The sequence below is a fragment of the Harpegnathos saltator genome, unplaced genomic scaffold, assembly GCF_003227715.2.
Source record: "Harpegnathos saltator strain DR-91 unplaced genomic scaffold, Hsal_v8.6 scaffold708, whole genome shotgun sequence".
Classification (NCBI taxonomy): Eukaryota; Metazoa; Arthropoda; class Insecta; order Hymenoptera; family Formicidae; genus Harpegnathos; species Harpegnathos saltator.
In genome coordinates, this window is record NW_020230547.1 from 531,448 (window position 1) to 551,921 (window position 20,474).

The 20,474-nt window shown below is 50.5% G+C and overlaps 1 protein-coding gene across 7 annotated transcripts in view; it reads left to right on the plus strand.

The window, feature by feature from the left end:
- LOC105187799 (protein abrupt) overlaps positions 1-20,474 on the plus strand; it is a 93,445-nt gene that overhangs the window by 47,050 nt on the left and 25,921 nt on the right. For 6 of the 7 annotated variants that reach the window (XM_025305678.1, XM_025305682.1, XM_011148813.3 and 3 more), the window contains 4 exons: positions 15,110-15,346; positions 15,991-16,194; positions 16,755-16,920; positions 17,870-17,923. In XM_025305678.1, the coding sequence (XP_025161463.1) occupies positions 15,110-15,346; positions 15,991-16,194; positions 16,755-16,920; positions 17,870-17,923 (661 nt within the window). Of the gene's footprint in view, positions 1-15,109; positions 15,347-15,990; positions 16,195-16,754; positions 16,921-17,869; positions 17,924-18,942; positions 20,064-20,474 lie in introns of those variants that run through there. The other variant, XM_025305681.1, reaches the window with a different exon arrangement.

Genomic DNA, 20,474 nt, shown 5'->3' on the forward strand with positions numbered 1-20,474 from the left:
CGTAGGTGGACAGGCTATCGCGAATTATTTACCGCCGCTCGCTCGCGGACTCGAGCAACGCGTGCGACGGAGCGGCCGCCGCGTGTGCGTCTCCTCCACAAGGATCGCGTAAAGACCGCAAAACTCTCGGAAGGCTCGAGTCCTTAAATGCGCGACGGAGGCGCAAGTTCACGGCCGATTGTTCGATCGCACGCACGGCGTGATCGTCGCGCCGCATCGTTCTTGACGATGTGGCGTCTCGCTGATGATATGTTCACGTCACCGGATCCGCCGGCGCGTGATCAACGGCCGAAAGTGTCTCATGTCGCAGCGCGACCAGAAAATTCGACTCGACAATTCGAGTCGACAATAACGCGACTGGAGCCGCGAGAAACCGGTCCGGGATAACGAGCGCCGGGGACACGCGCGCATTATTAATGGATGTGTCGATTATAGAAGCGGCCGGTCTATTATAGCGGAACACAGAAAGAGAGAGAAAGAGAGAGAGAGAGGGGAGGGGGGGAAGAGGAGGGAGAGAGAGATAGAGCTGCAGGTAACAGGACTAACAATAAAATCTCGTCGTTTTCCGCGCAGCGCGCGGCGCGGGCTTATCCCCCGATGCATTTTGCATCCCGCTCGATCGCCGACTCCCTCCCTCCCTCCCCCCCTCCCCGTCGCTGTCTCACCACGTCTTTTAAAATATCTCGCCTGCGCTCGCGAGTGCGGCATATCTAAATATATCATATGACTCGCACCGTATCAATTCTAAATAGCAGCACGAAGCGCGACGAAGGTCGATAAAAGAACCGCCGAATGTACTCGACGTCGTCGTCGTCGTCGTCGTCGTCGTTGATAAAAATCGCGGCCGTTCCTCCGTGATCTCGCGTCGCGGGTGCTCAATTTATCAGAGAGCCGCGCGCGAGTTTCGAGCTGCCGTCCGCGTCGTCGGCCGGCCTGTTGAAATTTCATCCGGCGTAAAATATGCTCGGCCGATTCCGCGGTTGATACGTCGCTGCGACTCGATGCCGATGCGGGCCGGGAATCACGCTCGTCGCGCGATACGAACGTGCACGCGAGACTGGGCGATTGCGCTCCGGTAATCGACGATAAAATGTCGCTAATTGCGCGGCGTTTTATCCCGCCGAAACGAGGCCGCGAGGAGCTCGCGGTTCTCTCGCCTTAATGAACGACGGTGCAAAGGCACCCGGGTCTCTGGAGCTCTCGTTAAATGCCTCCTCGAGATATCTCTCATCGAAATAAGTGTAATCGAGTGTAATGGCGGGAGGGGGGGGGGGATAAGTAAAACCGAGAAAATAATTAGTCGGAATTATAACGTGACTCCCATATTCGGCTATCTCGAGCGCGCACACTGAGAGAAAAGTGTATGATATTTGGAACTATAATGATATAGTAATTAAATTATAGTCCGAAATATCATATTTATAGTAAGTATTACCGTAATATCGGTAATAATTACGATACAGGCATGGTATAACCAAGCATATAATATTTTTACTAAGAATTATAGTAAGTTGAGCTAAAATTATTGTACGGATGCAGATATAAAATGGTAGGTAAAAGTAACTCTTTTGTATAGTCAATATTAGCAGAATATTTGCTAAATGGTGACAGAACTGTAACTATATGAATATTAAATCTCATTTGTGAATGAGAGATTACCATATATGTGGTAAAGGTAACTAAACAATTACTTAAGACAATCATTGACTATATATTTGTGTTTATTCTACTATATCTTGCAGATTTCCACGAACTATAAAAATATGGTTGACGCCAAAATGAACTATAAAATATAGCGAGATTATAGTTAATTCAACTATATTTTTCTATCAGTGCATCCACGAGCGAGAATTTTCAAGTTTGATGTGATTTCGCGGCGCATTGAAACGCACTCAAGTGTCGGAAAGGATCGGAACGTGGAAAAAATGTGCGAGACCTTCCGGTTGGACAATAATTATTATAATGTTTCGACCAAACCGCTCTCTGTTGGCTGGTTTTTGGCTACGCGTATCTCATGACTAATTCCGAAATGTTGTCAGTCCGACACACGAGATGGAAATCCAAGTTTCATCGTGTACACAGTACGCGGAAATTCTGAATTCTAATTACGGACATGATAGAAATTCAATTTTCATTATGCACACAATGGCGGCCCCGAGTTTTCATTATAAACATAATGGAAATGCAATTTTCATCCCGAACATAACAAAAATCCAATATCCATTGTGTACCTAATGGGAATTCCGAATTTCCATTATGGACACAATAGAGATTCAATTTTCATTGTATACACATAATGGAAATTACGAATTTTCATTACGTACATAATAGAAACGCTATTAAAGTCCTATTAACCCTCTTTACTGACGTACACGTGACGTTGAGTCTGCAAAGTGTCATTTTTTCTCCACTACATTCCCGGACTAATCAACAGTCGCGAGGTTGAAACGGCGGAGCTGTGCGCGCGTTGTGTGTACACTGAGAGAAAAGTATATGATATTTGGAACTATAATGATATGGTAACTAAATTATAGTCTGAAATATCATATTTACAGTATTACAATAATATCGGTAATAATTACGATATAGGCATAGTATAACCAACCATATAATATTTCTACTAAGAATTATAGTAAGTTAAACTAAAATTATTGTACGAATACAAATATAAAATAGTAGGTAAAGTAACTCTTTTTCTATATAGTCAATATTACCAGAATATTTGCAAAATGATGTAACTATGTGAATATTAAATCTCACTCATATTTGTGAATGAGAAATTACCATATATGTGGTAAAGGTAACTAAACAATTATTTAAGACAATGTGTGTGCAAGTTTCAACAAATCAGATATATATATATATATATATACTTTTAAGAAATATTGTTTTAAATATGTATAAAACAGTGCAAAACTTGTGCAAAGCTTGAAAAATTTCGGAAAGATCGAGAAAGTTAACTTAAGCTGAAAATGATGACAGATTTCTTCATATTTTGATAAAACCAGATAAAAACCAACTATAAAAGGTCGGAAACAATCTTCGACGTCCGACGTTCCCCGAGGTTTACTTTGTTATAGCACCGCCACAGGCCCACAATACGCGACGTATTTGCTTGTGGGAGGAATACTATTAATTCGCAACGGCGCGCTCGCGCAGCCGCGCGGCATTCTCGTTCTTCGTCGGTGCGCGCGCGGATGTACTCGCATTACGCTTAATGTCGCGCGTGCGCGCGCGCGGCCGCCTGAGCGGCGCGCACATGCGGCCAACAAATTATCGCCGGTATATAATTGTGCTGCGTGTGCGCGTATGCACTTCGTCTTTCTGCCGGAGTGGCGCAGCGGAGTGGAGTCAACGTCGTACAGAGAGAGGCGTTATACGTTACACTGGCCGGCGTATCTGCGAAATTACGCTTCATTTATATTGCAGCTGCACGCACAATCCGGCGCGCGCGTTCCGTTAATAGAAACGCGAACAAACACATCCGGAGCGATCGTACGAGCCGCCTGGTGAGGTGCGTCGCGCGCAAAAATATTCCGCGATCGGGAAGAGCGAAAGACACACGCGGCAATCTCTCCCGGCAGTAATAAAATCTAAATATTTATGGTGCCGAGCACACTTTTGCCCTCCCTCTGCCCCCTCCCCGCAGCGGCGGCTAAAATGGCCGCCAACGCCGCGCGGATCGGTGTTTTAATTAATTTCGCGTACTCACGATGCGGAGCCTCAGATTCTCGGCCGTTTGTTCGATTCTAATTTCCTACCGACGCGCGAGAGACACGTTATCTCTCTCTCTCTCTCTCTCTCTCTCTCTCTCTCTCTCTCTCTCTCTCTCTCTACGCGTTGCGCGTATGCGCATAATTATGCGCGGAGTTACACGCGAAACATCGCTACGCAGCAATTTTTTGCGCCCAACAAAGACGGACGTGTCTCGTCTTTCGGTGTCCTGTTCGCTGCCTTTTCGCGGCCGTACAGCCAAGCGAAATGTCGGCGCGTGTACTGAGGCGCATTATGCCTCGTGTATTTTTATCAACGGAAGTGCGTCGTTGTACGTGCGCGCATTCCTGTCGCGACTGCCTGGAAAAGGCGAGTCCGGAGAGAAAGAGAGAGAGAGAGACAGACAGAGACAGACAGACAGACAGACAGACAGACAGAGAGAGAGAGAGAGAGAGAGAGAGAGAGAGAGAGAGAGAGAGAGAGAAGGACGGAGAGAGACAGACAGACGGAGAGTAAAAACGAGAAAGGGAGAGAGAGCAGGGGGAGGGGGAGGATACGAGAGACGCGCGAGAGCGCGATGTAGATTTATTGTCTTTTCTTCGTTGCGTACAGAGCGGTGGCGGCGTCGTCGACGACGCGATCCAGAATCCACCGGTGAATCAATAACGGGAAGGTCAATAGCGCCGCGACGGCGACGATTACGCCGCTATCTCGCGATTGAAGCGTTTCACAATATCGCGCTGTCGTTGCGACGCGAGTGACGCGTCTGTCATCACGCACGGATGCGACGCTCGATTAAATACCCGCTCGACGTAACAGCGTCGATGCCATTTTCTACGATCGCGAAGCGCGAATCTCGGGAGAAAAGTGCCTGAAAAAGAGACGAGTGATAACATTCGACGGACGACTGACTGGAACGGCCGTCGGCATTGTTCTCCGGTTAGTTGTTTCGCCCGCGCGTTACTTTCGCAATTCGCCCGACAATGAACTTCGCGCAGATCGATCAAACGGTTCCGAAATAATGTCCAGATAAAACATCGAAAGTAAATGCGCGCGCGCGCGCGCGCGCGTTATGTTATCTCGCACGCACAAGCACACTTAACGCGACGTATGACCGCGCTCGCGCGCGATAGATGGAAGATAACAAATCCGCAGCGAGTCAGTCAACAAAATTTCGATGGGATATCAGCTACGCGATAGTTGACGATTATAAACGTTATCGTACGCCGTGCGTCGCGAGTGTAATTTATCGGCGTCGTCGCCAAATCGATGTCGGTGCAGCGCTACTAAGAAGAGAGAAGGAGAGAGAAAGAGAGAGAGAGAGAGAGAGAGAGAGGGAGAGAGAGAGAGAGAAGAAGAAGAAGAAACGAGGAAGTCGGTAACTACGTGCGAAGTTTGATCGATACTCACCGCGCCATTATCTAGCGAATTCGCGGCGGATAATGCGAGGAAAGTTTAACACGTGCGTCAGTGAAACGCATCAGACAGCTCGAGATAAGCAGATAAGGGAGAGTCGCGCACGATTACGGGACGTGCGCGCGCACGCGCGCCAATTTCTCGGAAGTAATGGATTCGAATCGTCGGCTAATTCGACGTATTCCGAACAAATCGACCGCCAACGAATCTCCGCGATTATTTAGAGGCCAAGACTTTCGAATATTTTAATATTCAGGCGCGCGCGCGCGCTCGGTAATTAATACGATCGAATATTCACGCAAATGATGGACATTTCCTCGTGTCCGCGCGATCGAGCGGGCTCGCGTTAGCACGCGCGCGCACAACATCAAAACGCGCGTCGCTTCGCAAGGATCAGACGACAGAAAAAGAAGGAAAGAAAAAGAAATCGCCGAAGGAATCGCGCTCGTCGAGAGCTTCGCCGACAGCGAATGCCGCGGCGACTGCCCGAGGCAGCGCTGTGAAGTCGCCTCGGCTTCGCGATCTCTCTCGCGCGAATGCGCTATTTTCGCGATGTCAAACATATCGTATAAATAATTCACGACGCCCGCATTCGAATAATTTTACCAATTTTCCGTGCGAGCGAAGCGCTCGCGCGCGCGCGCGCGCGCGCAGTAACGTTAATTCGGCGCGCCGGCCGCTGAAATTTCCAACAGGTTGAAGCTCCACGCTATCTCGCGATCAAGAGCGATGCCTCGCTCGCATCGATGATCGATGACGCGCGCTCGTCGCCCTCGCCGCCCCCCTCGCGCGGCGGCCGCGTATCGATCTTCCGCGGAAGAGCGTCGAACCCATCGCTAGCCGCGCGGCGTGCGTGTGCAACGCGGGACGGACGCTACGTTTCGCGAAGCCATGACCGTTGGCGTGCACGCCGCAGCATAACCGGATCAGAAACCATGCAATCGTATCTACTTTTCTACTTACGGCTTAGTTAGGGTGCTTCGCGCGCATGCGATATCGCGGTGTACAAACGCTACACGCGATTACGCGCGCTGCTGCTACGCTCGGCGTTCTCCGTCACGCGCGCGCCACAAGCAGCCGGCACAACGATGTCTTTCCTGCCGCGCCGCGGCGAAATCATTTCGAGTCGGCTGTCGAAGTCGGCCTGGAGCTCCGCCAGGAAGTCGCTCGCCTCGTTTCTTCCTCCTCGCGATCCTTCCTCCGCCTTCGCGTTCATCGGCGGTCCGCTTCTGCCTGCCCGCCTGGCTGCGAGGACCAACATGTTTATTTATGGGGTGCTCTTTATCCTTTTTTCCTTATTTTTTCTATTCTTCGCGAGATGTTACAGCCGAAAAAAGTATTAGGTGTACAACTTTGCTTCCGCCGTTTTTTTCTTTTTTTTTAATTCGAGGCTTTATTGTAAAGAACTGGTTGTACATTTATGACTCAAAGTATTGTCCATCGCTGGCCACTACTTTCTCCCATCTTTCGGGCAGCGTACGAATCCCGCGTTGAAAAAGACTGGTCATCTTTCGAAGCGATCCACGAATCGATCCAATTTCTTACTTCTTCATAAGACCGGAAGTGCTGGTCAACCAGGCCGTGTGCCATTGATCGAAACAAGTGATAGTCAGAGGGAGCAACGTCTGGAGAATACGGCGGGTGGGGTAGGGCTTCCCATTTCAACGTTTCCAAGTACGTCTTGACCACTTTCGCAACATGGGGTCGAGCATTGCCAATGTTGCAAAATCACTTTATCGTGTCTCTCGTTGTATCGCGGCCGTTTGTCTTTCAATGCTCCGTTCAAACGCATTAATTGCGCTCGATAACGATCGCCTGTGATTCGGTTTCGGTCGGTTTTAACAGTTCATAATACACTACGCCGAGCTGGCGTCCCACCAAATACAGAGCATGACCTTGGAGTCGTGAATATTCGGTTTGGCCGTCGACGTGGATATGCCCATGATTTTCTGCGCCTGGGGTTAGCGTAACGAACCCATTTTTCGTCCCCAGTCACAATGCGATGCAGAAATCCCTTCCGTCTTTGCCTTTCAAGCAACTGTTCACGAGCAAATTAACGCCGTTCAACATCTCTCGGTTTCAACTCGTACGGCACCCAATTTCCTTGCTCCTGAATCACATTCCCATGTCTTTGAGGCGTTTTGAAATTGCTTGTTGAGTCACTCCCAATGATCGTGCCAATTCTTCTTGACTTTGACACGAGTCTTCATTAAGCAATGCCTCCAATTCTGCATCTTCGAAAACCTTCTCTCTTCCACCGCTATGCCGGACTTCGACGTGAAAATCACCGTTCTTGAAGCGTTGAAACCACTCACGACACGTTCTTTCACTAACAGCGGCCTCACCATAAGTATTTGAGAGCATTCGATGAGCCTCAGCCGCAGATTTCTTCATATTGAAGCAGAAAATTAAAACCTCCCGCAAATGACGAGAATTTGGCTCGTAAACTGACATTTTCAATCGAGAATAACTTCATGATGCAGACACAAATCGACGAATGTTTCTATGGGGTTATCTTGACAGATGCCCAAGTTTATTGCACGATGTCTATGATTTGTTTATTTCGACCACTATTTACCGCTAAAGCCATCTATAGGAAAACGGCGGAAGCAAAGTTGTACACCTAATATTCTACTTGTAAAGTGATTTTTCCCATAGTCTCACATTTTAAGCGAAGCCTTTTAGAGAAAAAGGATTCCTCTCTCGATAAAGCGATTACAGTGAACCAATCATCTAAAATTTATTAGATATTATTCTGTTATCCTCTTATTTCAAGAGGATTTCCTGTTATATCAATTAATTTTCCTCTTATATGAAGAGGAATATGTTGATTTGAATGTCGGTTCCTTTTGTTCAATCATGTTCTACTTCCAGACATGAGTGAAAAAATAATATACTCATGGGTCAGAATATTTAGAACGCTTTTATAATCTATTGCAAGAAGTTAAATTATATATTCTTTCTTTTAACTATGTTTTATACAATTGGTTATGATAAACATCTTTTGAACCATGAAGTCTATAACAAAACTAATTGGAAATTTATTTGTTACGATGAACTTATTTCATTCGTGCTTACTTATTGAACTGGAGCCAGAAATGCATCTATATATATATATATATATATATATATTATTTTTCGCTATACATTACAATAACTTTTCCAAATTAACTAGTATAACCAGTAAGAATAAAGTACAGTAAGAATAAATAATAATCCTCTAAAAAAAAAGATTAAATAATCCGCGTATAAGAGGAGATTTATATTAAAGTCAATAAGCTTTGCATTATGTATAAAACATATAACCCTCTAACTTTAAGAACAAAGTGTTTATAATATTTTCCTCTTAATCTTACAGAAATCCTCTTGAGACCATATATAAAAATAAAATCCTCTAAAATTTAAATGTTTCCTCTTGTTCTGAAATTACTTTTTTTGGGTGTAGTCGCGGGTCAGACGGTTCAAATCCTTTCTCCGTCAATTTCACACCGCGCTAATTCTCCGTGTCAACTGGCGGCGCGTGCGTGAACCGCGCGGGTGTCGAGTATCTCGGAGACGAGGAGCTCGCCTTAAAAATATATAAAAACACTGATACGACGCGGTCGCAAACAGGTCCGACGCGGTTAACACGGCGGCATTTGGTACTCGCAGCTCGACAATCGAAGCGTGATCGTGAGATGCTCTCATAATTATCGTGCGAACTGATGAGTCGGTGTACAAGAACACAGTTTTATCATACAATGTAACGCAATTAGCAGGATGCCGATCAATATCATTGCACGATCCTGCAGAGAAGGAGACGCAAGAGCAATACCTTTTTCCCGAGTAAGCTGCAAAACCTGATTAAACACACGTCAGCCATCATTTTTATGCGCACGTTCACATTGTGTGTCGACGCAGGTCGATCCAATAATATAACGCACAACATAGTAATGAGTCACATAGAGCGTACGTTACACGGGGGAGGGGGGGGTCAATATGATATTCTCTCCGCAACGCGGAACGCTGTTATTATCTCAGCCCTCCGTTTTTTCCCCTCTCGACACGGCGACCACTTTTCACCGCCGAAGAATTAATTGATACGGAAATATCCGTTCTCTCCAGCCCGCGAAACAATCGGCCGATATTCAGCCTCGCATTCGTTTATCTGTCACAACGGGCAAGCGAGTTCGAACTTACTCTTCGCAAGTGCCCGCTCGCATATCTCTTGTCTTGTCGAAACCGCGTCGACCGCGCCTGAGAAATCCGAGTGAAAAGGGAGAGGGAAAAGAAAAGCAGCAGCGTTCATCCCCCGACAGCGTCATGTCGTTTCACAGTCGACGGTAATAACACGCGTTGTCACACGCGCGGCATTCGCGACGGACAAAGCGCGGCGGCGGCTCATGGAGCGCCACGCGGAGAAGAATATTTTGATCGAGGCAGCCAGTTCCCCGGTGCGATACAAACGGTTTCGAAATTCCGATCGAAAAAATGCCGGAATCCCGTCGACCAGCCGACTAATCAGAAATCTCGATCATCTAGGCTGAATTCCGATAACTCGAACCGGGATCTCTCGGCGAATCGTTCGTATTCCGGCGGAGAATTCTCTCATTCGACCGTGCGGTTTCTCCGTGCTCCGTCGCGAGTCTTCGCCTCTCTCTCTCTCTCTCTCTCTCTCTCTCGCGCGCGCGCGGTGTGCCCCTTTATTTCCACTAATCAATTACCGGTGCCGCTGGCTCATCGGCGCGGCCGTTTCTTCCTCGCGCTGTTTCGCGGACGCGGCTGGAAAGCGGACGCTCTGGATTCCGTCGCGACCGCCTCGCAGGTGGCTGGATAATTGCGACCGAGAGCGACTGCTCCGGTGGTACAAAAGGCGATACGCGAGCCGCGATACGAGGCAAAAATCGACCGTGCACGCGCGTACACGGGGGGTGAGAGGGGGGAGGGGGGGAGGACCGCGTTTAATAACAAGGCCGGCGCGAAGTTTCCCACATCGCGCGAGAGCGATACCCGCGGACGGAAAAATCGCGACGTGAGCTGACCGCGGCTGGATAAATGGAATGGACCGGTAATAATGGGCAGATTGCTATCTTATTTGCAATCTCTTTCTTGCCCCCTCTCTCGTTCTCTTTCTCTCGTTCGAGTACACGTGTGACTTCCGCAGATACCGGATCGATACTCGCCGCGGAGATGCACGATCGAATTCTGCGAAACATACGACATGGCTGACGCTTACTGGCAAATGTTGTATTATCTGACGGCCATTTTGACGATTGAGACCAATTGTCCGTTGGGTGAAGTGTATACGGAGCAATTTATCAATTAGATTCCATTTGATAACGAGTACACTTCTGCGGTGCTACACGATACGGAGGCTCCGCGCGGAGACGTTCGGCCATATTAATGTGCGAGCAACTCCGCCACAATGGGACGCGAAGTGATTTTTTTTTCCTTCCATTTTTCACCCTCTCTTCCCCCCCCCCCCCACCTCACTCTTCTCTTCCCTCCTGTCTTCCGCGGGCCAGACTGCGCGCGGGGCAGCGATAATCCGGAATGTAATTAGCAAATACCTCGGCTGAATTTTCCTTCGTACGCGGTCATACGCGCGGCGAAGCAGCTATCATTTCGCCGGGGAATCGTGATAAGCAGATCGATACATATCTCGCAAATTAATCGCGGGCTCTTTGATCATTCGTCTATTCTGCCCCGACGCACACGCGATCGTACAATTAATTATTGACCGGTTTTAATCCCGTTAGGTCTAATTAGAGAGGATGGTGTCTCCCGTCTCAAAGTTGTTAATTGAGTTGGTTAATGCGATAAAGGAGTTCACAGTGTTCTCTTTTCCGTCCCTCCCGTCATGTCTGGGCGGCCCATTGTCTCTTTCTCCGCTCCGCCGTCTCGCTTTGTCTCTTCGCATTTACGACTTTCAGAGGATAGCGCGCGGATGTACCTTCGGCGAGTATTTCCACTACTTGGAATGTCTCGGTCGTTTCTATCGACGACGAGCTTGCCAGCGCTTCCCGCGATCGACGGACCTCGTATCGGACAGTCATGTGTGTCACACTTAATGCGCGAACAAGCTCGAAATAAACGTGTGGAAACCACATTGGAAGCGTGCGCGCGCGCGCGAGATCGCTTTTCCGTTGCGAGCACTTCCACATCGGCGAGCGGCGACGAATTAAACGGAGCTTAATCGCGCCTTTTATTCTAAAAATATCGAGTCGGCGGCCAGGCCGACTCTTCCGATTAAGGCTCCGTCTGGCCGATCACATTTTCGCCCGACCTTCCGCGATGTGAAAGTATCGTCATGCGATTTATATTTCACCGCGTCGCTCGCGTCGGGCTCCGTGGTATTTTTTACCGCTACGATCGAGATCGTTTATGCGCATAATTATAGTTAAAAAGTTGTGCTTTCGCAACCACGGGATTATCGGCGAAAATATTTCTCATTTATGCGCCGCGGGAGAATTGCCTTCATCGAGAGAGAGAGAGAGAGAGAGAGAGAGAGGAGGGGGGGAGGAGGGAATGAATCTCAATGCGTTCGATTGATTAAGTCATACTTTTGTCGGAACGAAAAAGCCCGACCGACCGTAGTTTTTTTTTTTCTTTTATTGCCAAGCGCGCGACTATCGGTATTTAATAAAATGTACTTCTCCAATTACGAAATTGCATTCTGCAACGATTGATCCGTCGCGGATTCATTGCGGAAAAAAAGAGTCGCCGCATCAAATGCAATTTCATGCATATCCCCCGTTCATGTTTGCCGGATAAATTATCCGCTGAAAACAATTACGCACTTTTCGGTACTCTCCGGACTGAAACGAGAGAAAAAGGGGGAAGAAAAAATACGCGATAAAAGCATAGAACGCCCATATTTTTTTCCGATTCAATACTTCGCTTACCACTTGAAAGTTATTTTTTAACAGAAAGTCGAGCACCAACTGTATCAACTCGCGAACATTCATAACCGAGACAAATCAAATAAATAATAATCTTTTCGGCCAGATCGGAACCAACTGATCTTCTTGGAGAACGCGACATTAACGCGACACCCCTTTGTACACCCACTCATACTAATACACACATACACCTCCCCCCTCTCTCTCTCTCTCTCTCTCTCTCTCTTTCTTCCTCTCGAACTATTTCGATATACGTGTAACTTTATCTGAAGAAGCGCTCTTTCCGCGGCCGCGATGTACTCCGCAAGAATTCAATAAGTCGAGAGACGACGACGACGAGGACGAGGACGAGGACGAGGACGAGGACGACGACGACACCGCACCTCGCTGCGCGGCATCGGACGTTAAGTCGATAACGGCCAATAATAAATGTCTCTCTGTGTATGGCAGCTTCGCGAGCCTCCGCGATTTTCACGTATGGAGCGACGTTAAATTCGGAGCATCGATAATCGAACTCGGAAACGGCCCTCCGCCGAGATCGAGGCATTGTGTGCCGCTCTCTGCCTTTTCGCTACGCGCTACGTGTGTGTGCGCGCGCGCGCGCGCGCGTATCACAACGCCTCGTATATAACCGTGCAGGCAGGAGCACGGAAAGCCGCGCTGCTCCCCCGTGAGGCTCATTAATTATAATTAATATCGCTGTCGATAATGGCACCGGCGTTCCGTATAATGCCACGGCGTACATACACCGCCGTGAAACGCCTTCGCTTTATGCACGAGGGTGGTCCGCCGCGAGACTGGTTTTCGCGAGAGAGCGATCGTGATCGATATCATATCGGCGCGCATCCGTTTAAGCTGAGGAAACGCGGCGTCGATCGCGCGTCATCGGTGATTGTCGCGACAGAACGCGGTCCTTTAGCCAGCGTCAGGAAAATACGTATCTATTTGTCCGGCAATTAACCATTCGCAGCGCCGTTAATTTAATGTTCAATTGCAACGCGCGCAATGTTTACATAAGTAGACATATATAAATAAGTAATTAATAAATAGTGAAAATTATTGACAGGTACACACATGCGCGCGCGCGCGCTCATACACGTCGGAAGCGAATTTAAATTTTCTTTTGTAAACCATAATAATAAAATTAATGAATAACGCAATTCTCCGTAGACTCGCGCGCGCGCGCGCGCGCTGCGTTCACGGCTGGCAGATACAAACGCGAGCTTTTACACGGCGCTGCGCGCAGCTGAGAAGCGTAAAAACGCGCGTCCGCGGCGAGGATAAATTGTTCTCCTCTCGTCTAACGATTTGGAGGATCGCGCGATATTAAGAGCTAATTCGCCGCTCGGACAGGTGTAAGAATCGATGCCCGAGGGGCGGCCGCGCTCTACGGGAACATCCCGACGTGGATTGAGCGTCGATCATTATACGCGCCGTGGTTGTAAATCGTCGTTACGAATCAATTGGCCGTCGAGCGTGACTATTCGCGGATGCAATTAACCAGCGGCGGGAAGCGCGATTCGGACCGGTCGGCCCGTTGACGGAAGGTATATCTGGGGCGTTTCCCCCCCTCCCCCCGACGTAGTCGCGACGACGCTCTCGCAGCGTGTCTCGATTTTTGTCACGGCCGAGCTCGCCCGAGCGGATTCTCGCGCCGCGCCGGAGCGCGGATTCTCGCGCGCGCGGCAGAGGCGAAAGTCCTCCGCGCGAAGGATATTCTTTCCGGAAGAAATGGTGCTCGCAATTATAACGACGTGTGTCAGCTGTGTGTTGCAGCCCGCTCTCCGCATCGCAGCTCCGTTTCCGCGAGGGAGAAAAACGCGAAACGGGGAAGAACGCCTCCCGTCGATTTATGCAGCCTTAAACGTACAAATCGGCGCAACGCGGCGCTGCCAGGTGAGGAGCACCGACGTGGATTAAACGGCGCTGATTATATGCATCTCGGTTGTAAATCGTTATAAATTAATCGGCCGTCAGGTTCACCCCCCTCCTCCCCCCCCGCCCTCTTCCCTTCGCGCGTCTATCGGCGGCAGGTACGAAGCGCCTCGGAAGAGGGATCGATTCGCCGAGCATCGATCAGAATCCTCGTACACTTCTTGACCTTTAGCCGCCGCTAAATCGGTTAGCCTGAAATGAGTTGTTTCTCTTTTTGCGCGATGGAAATCGAACTACGTGCGGCTCTGCGCCGTGTGTGAGAATTTCAGCATACGTGAGAGAAATGTTTCTGTTCTATTCACGAAGAAGCAGGGTTGCGGGAGGGGGGGCAGGTGTGGAGAGGAGGGTATTCGTTACCGTCGAGCCTCTTGACCTTTCGTTGATAGTGGATCGATGTATCCTCCCTCTCGCTCTCTCTCTCTCTCTCTCTCTCTCGCTCTTTCTCTCGCTCTCTCTCTCTCTCTCTCTCGGCTTCCGATGAATCCGCGATTAGAAAAATCGCGCGTGCGCGCGCGCCTCTTGATGGATCGATAGCCTTGATCGATCAAACGTTGGCCCGCATACTTTTCGTAATTGCCACGGCGCGTATGAAATAACTGTACTAATGGCGCTGCCCGGTACGGGCTGATTATTAATAGCCGCGATTAACTTGACACCGGTATCTTATATCAAAGCTCGTTTAATCAGCGCTGCGTATTCGAGCAGCGCGCGATCGGGCGCGAGCGAGCAGCAGCGGGATCCGAACGAACGGAACGTTGCGCGAACGCGGCGAGTACAAAAGCTGCCCTGACGAAACGGCCATTTCACCGCGGCTTTCTCGCTCATTGTAGAACGCGGAAACGCAAGGATAACACACACGCTACGTCGGCCTTTATACGTCGCCGAGAGGAACGACGCGCGCAATCGCGCGGGAGCGTGTGAAAATTCGGGAAACTCGGAGGCGCACGCGACGAAACGAAAGTAGAGAAAAGCAGAGACAGGCCGGGGAGCGAGAAGCCGAAATGGCAAGGCGCGAACGTCCCGTTATTTGCCATCATGAACATCAGGCGAAGGGATCGTCGTCCAATTTGCAAGCGGCAACACACACACACACACACACACACACACAGGCAGAATTCGCATTCGACGGAAATATTTGATTCTTCTTTTCCTTTTGCGCACAGGCGAATCCATGTCAACATCCGATCGTGATTCTGAGGGACGTGGCGTCGTCCGACATGGAGTCGATACTGCGCTTCATGTATCACGGAGAGGTGCACGTGGGTCAGGAGCGGCTGCCTACCTTCCTGCAAACAGCGCAGATGCTCCAGGTCCGAGGACTGGCGGATGTCAACAGCGGCGCGGCCACCGCGAAAATTCCGCCGCTGCCGTCGTCGGCCGGCAACAACGGTAGCGCACCTGTAAGTTGTCTCCGGCAGTTTAATATGGAAGTTGGGAAATTAATTATACGAATTATACGGCTGGTTTCGAACTTTTAATTAATTTAGCCTTAATTAAAACGAATTTTAATTAATGTGCTTTTAACACCGCGCCTCCGCCGCCGCACCGTCGTCGTCGTCGTCGTCGTCGTCGTCGTCGTCGTCGTCGTCGTCGTCGTCGTCGTCGTCGTCGTCGTCGTCGCCGTTGCCGTCGTCGTCGTCGCCGTCGCCGCCGTTGCCGCCGCCGCCGCCGCCGCCGCCGTCGCCGCCGCCGCCATCGCTACCGCCGCCGCTGTCGCCGTCGCCGGTTGCCGCCGCCGTTGCCGCCGCCGTCGCCGCCGCCGCCGCCGTCGCCGTCGCCGTCGCCACGGCCGGCCGGCCTGTGTGACAGGCGGAATCCCGGCTAGGATTCTCGCGCTTCGTCCTTTAGCTTCTCATTTCGCGGCTTATATAATAGAAGTTAGACAAATATTACGCGCGGCGGCTTTAATAACGGGCTCTCCGGGTTTCGCTGATCGGCGCGGATTAACTGACTCGTCGAGCGAGTCGCGCGAGTCGGTCGCGGAATGCGCTCACACGAGAGAGCGATTTTTGCCTATCACCCGGCTTGTCTTTCATTTCATCAGGCGACACCCCGTAATCCTTGGCAGGACACCGCTAGAGATCTCAACGAGGACGGCATGAGCCCGACGCCAAACAAGAGAGCTAGGAGCTACAGTCCGACGATGGCCAACCATGTCGAACATAAATCGGATCTTCAAGAATCCTTGCTCGGTCAAGCTCTCGAAGGCGGTCCCACAATACACACGGCACCTAGTAACAACGTACAGGTGAGCGAAAATCCCCCCGCCTCGCTCATATGAGCCGTCTATCGGGTGAGTGCAAAGAGTATCCATCGACGGCTTTCGCGAGCGAGCGAAAAATGGACCGAGTAATTTCACGAGGAACGCGACTCGTTCGTTCGTTGAAACTACGAGTTTTGCAACGGTGAGAGAATTATACGTCCGCGTTATATCTCCGAGTGTTGCCGCAAGATTGGATCAGTCAGCGGAGGAGACATCTTGCGGGGGGGGGTGGGGGAGGGGGGCAAAGCCGCCGAAGCTTTTGCACTCGCTCGCATGCGGCCGAAGATACGCGTACCGGGAAATTTTCTCTTGGACAAAAATACACTTTCCGAGTCCCGTCGTTGCAAAAGTCACGTGTAATTTGCTCAACAACTCCGCAAGCTCCGCAAGCGTCGAAATTACACACGGGGGGAGGCGAGAATTCGCGCGCCATTATCATTATCGCGTCCGCCGCAACGATCGCTCGTGGTTTCCGGCGGCGGACCTCGCGCGTTATTGCGTTATCGAGATTCATCGGGGCTCATCGGGATCTCATTTGTGTCCAGGCGCAATCGACCGGCGACGACTCGAACTCCATATCCGACAACGAGGAGGACGTGTCGAACAACGACAGCATTCTCAACTCCGTAAAAACCGAGCCAAGTGATATTCTAAACGACGCTATGGAACACCATCGTACCAACTTCCCCACGGCGCTGCTGAATCTCCAAGGTAATTATTCGACCGCTCGCGACCTCGCGCGCGTTGATATTTACAACGCGCAGTATTTGGCGTGCGCGCGCAGCAAATCGCGGGACTTGCGGGAATTCGTGGGGATTTGGCGATAGAAGCACTCGTCGCCTCGAGACCTACGGGAAGGCGGGAAGACGAAAAGCAAATGCGGTACACTTGGTACTCTCGCGCAGCGGCTGATTCATATCGACGGCGGCTTGCGTCAATCTCACGAGCAGCAGACGCTCGTTAATTCGCGCGAGATAGGCCGAAATGTAACACACACGCGACGAAGGAATCCCGTTGACGTTGAACGCCGCCGCCGCCGCCGCCGCCGCAACGTCGGGAGAATGCAAATCATCAGCCACCGTGTTTTTCCTTCTTCCCTTTAAATTAATAGTTGCATTTAATTACTAATTACATTTGAAATTAATAATTAATTTGCCGCCTAGTTACTAATTACTTTCGTAATTAACAATTAGGCCGGCTAACTAATTACTAATTACTAATTACGGCTTTAATTAAAATTAATTAATGAATAATCACAATTATTTCCATTTGCGTATGTAATTCCATTGTATTCCTTGACTTGCGAGAGTGCGTTATTATACTACTACGAATCTATTATTAAGCGTAACGAACTAACGTGTTATTAATATAATTTGATTTTGTTTGCTCGCGCATCAAGCCGGGGGGGGAGGGGGGGGGCCGCTCGCGACGCGACGGGGCGCGGCGCGCGCGATTGAAGCGGCCGGGATGATGCTGCTCGGTAAATATTTGCGAAATAATCGACAACGTAATATTTTTCGCGCGCGACGACCCACACGGCGGTGACCACGGCAGGGGGGGAGGGGGGAGGGGCCGGCCGTGCTCGGAGCGGGGCCGGTTTCTCAACCGCGCGGCAGCTCGCCTACCTCAATTCAGCAGCTCCTCCATTCGTGAATTACAGGACTGATACCAGGCCCATCTGGGATTCACGCGGCCGCTCAGGACTCGAACTACGGTAAGTGAGAGCCAAATCGCAAAACAGTTTCGATCTCATGACCTTTAAACGTTCTCGAAGCCCAGACTAGTATCCTTCCTAGTCGTTTCCCAAGACTCTGGTCTGTCGTTGTTGCGTTGAATGCATGGAACTCTCGTACCTCTCACAACCCTGCATCCCCTGCCGGCTACCCCCCTCTTATCACACGGTGAGCAGCGTATATTGTGGAGTCGCACCTCGACGGCTCTTCAAGTTCGTTACTGCGGCGTATCTTACTTGCCAGAGACGCAAACCCCTTTCACACCCACGCAATTACTTTTAGGTACGAAAACGAGCTTCACGTCGCGGGCACGAGCTTCGTCCCGCGACGTCTTCATCCTCCCCCCCCCCTCCCTCCTCCCCTTTCGTCATTCACACACACGTCTGTGGCCACGACGTGAGGCTCATTTTCGCGGCGCGAACATTGCCCCCGGGGAGTTGCGGCAAATGTGTGAGATCGGTTCGCGTCTCGTAACTTGTTATCACTCACTGACGGAATCCTGGAATAGGGCGCTCGATCGTCTTCAGGATCGCCATGCGAGAATGTATCATGTATCGAACGATAAAAATCTGAGCCTCGATGAGCCTTGTTATCGATGTAGTGATTTTACTCGATCGGCGACATTCCACACTGAGTTTGGATAAGAGTCGGAAAAACAAAAATGCTGCGATTCGAGAAAGTGATTCGAGTGATCACGAAGAGGAGACGAAGTAGGGCGCACAGGAAGGCGCCAGGAACGATTGCCGTGCCTAACCTCGCACAGTGCGAAGGATCGATGCTTGATCCTAGGTTTAGGGAGAGACTCGTTTGGGGAGGGAGTCGTCGAGGGCGAGTTGTCCTTAAGACCTGGAAGCTCACTGTCGCGGAAAAGCGCTGCGAGAAAGGGCTGCGAGAGGCTACAAACTAGAAAAAAACTAGAAAAAGAAAGAGCGAGATTGAGAATAGTGTTTAAGGGATCATACGAGGTTGCCTGAGGACTGACATTGGCTGGTGGTTCCAGGGCGGTGGCAGCCCTCTGGAGGAGATGGTTCAAGCTCGAGTTCCGGTTGGCTGCCGGGTACATCCTCCACGAGGAACGAGCACCCCGGGTCTGGAACTTATCAGAGCGGTGGTCACAACTCGAAAGGTCAGGACCTCTCGGCCCTCCTCCAACATCACCATCACCACCAGCACCATCATCACCATGCCACCAGCCAACAGTCGTCGCAGCAACACGCCCTCAATGCCCTCAACAGCCTCAACCCTGAGCAACTGACGATGATGCATCAGAAACTGAACAACTTCCAAAGCCTGCAGCAGAGCGGCGCCGCAAAGGGCGATCAGCTGAATCTGATGTTGCAGTCCTGCGCGAAGGACAAGATTGAGAGCATGGCGATGCTTCATCAACAGACCCAGAGGCGGTACCATCAGCAACATCAGTTGGATAACGCCAACCACACTGGCAAGCCCAAGTGTCCCGAGTGCGGCAAGATCTACTCGAACAATTCCAATCTCAAGCAGCACATCGTCAACGTGCACACCGTGCAGACCGAGTACATCTCGTGCCACGTGTGCAGCAAGCAATTTAAGACCAAGCAGTACCTGCAGATCCACCTGCTCTCCATGCACGGCATCCGAAAGCGAAAGAGCTACCCCCTGTACCAGGTGCAAACGCATGTGCAGGCGCAGCAGCAACCCTCCTCCCTGCAGCAAACCTCTCAGGTTTCCGCGGGCCAAGCGAGTTCCGCGCAACAACAATACGCCACGGCGGATAGGTGGCCCGACGACAAACAGTGATCCGGAAATTGAACGGAATCGCGCGAATCGCGCTCGTGCGACGCGTGACTGTGTTTCCCGCGAGGAAACACCGAAGGGGTGCGCCCTCCAACGCGGTATGCCCGAGCATATTCGCGATTCAAGGATCATCTCCGTTGAGAGAGCATCATCGCCGCTGCGTCGAATCGATCGTGCGGCTAATCACCTCGCCACAGCGCCTCGCCGTTATCGCGCGTCGTACATCACGGAGACGCCGATCAGTCGACGCGTGCTTTTTGTGTGTCTTTCGACGAGAGTGAGACGAATACTGATCGCCGGCACCGGGTCGCGCGGTGCTGCGACCGCGCTTGTTAATGTTGATGTATATATTTATATATATATATATATATATATATACACACATACATGTATATGTAGTAGGCGATATACCGGAGGAAAGTGCGTCGATCCGCCTGATGCCTGATACTCGCTAATAGCGTGGAACGAAGGTGCGTGCACAGTCCTATTAGTCAGCGGCAATACGGAGCAACGGTCTTGAACTTTAGTCTCCCCAAACGATCTCATAGAGTGTGATTCGCTCGGATGTGTTGGACGGGCGAGCTGCGACGACGCGAGCGTTCTGCCCCGAAAGTCAAGCTCCGACGTCAAGCGTCGTCGGGGCCTTCTCCCCCGTTGGGGGCCGCGTGCGCTTCCCGCAGCTGAGGAAGAGATATTATATTTCCCGGAGATTTTTCCTCGTTTTCTTTTTTTTTTTTTATTTTAATACTCAGGCGGGGA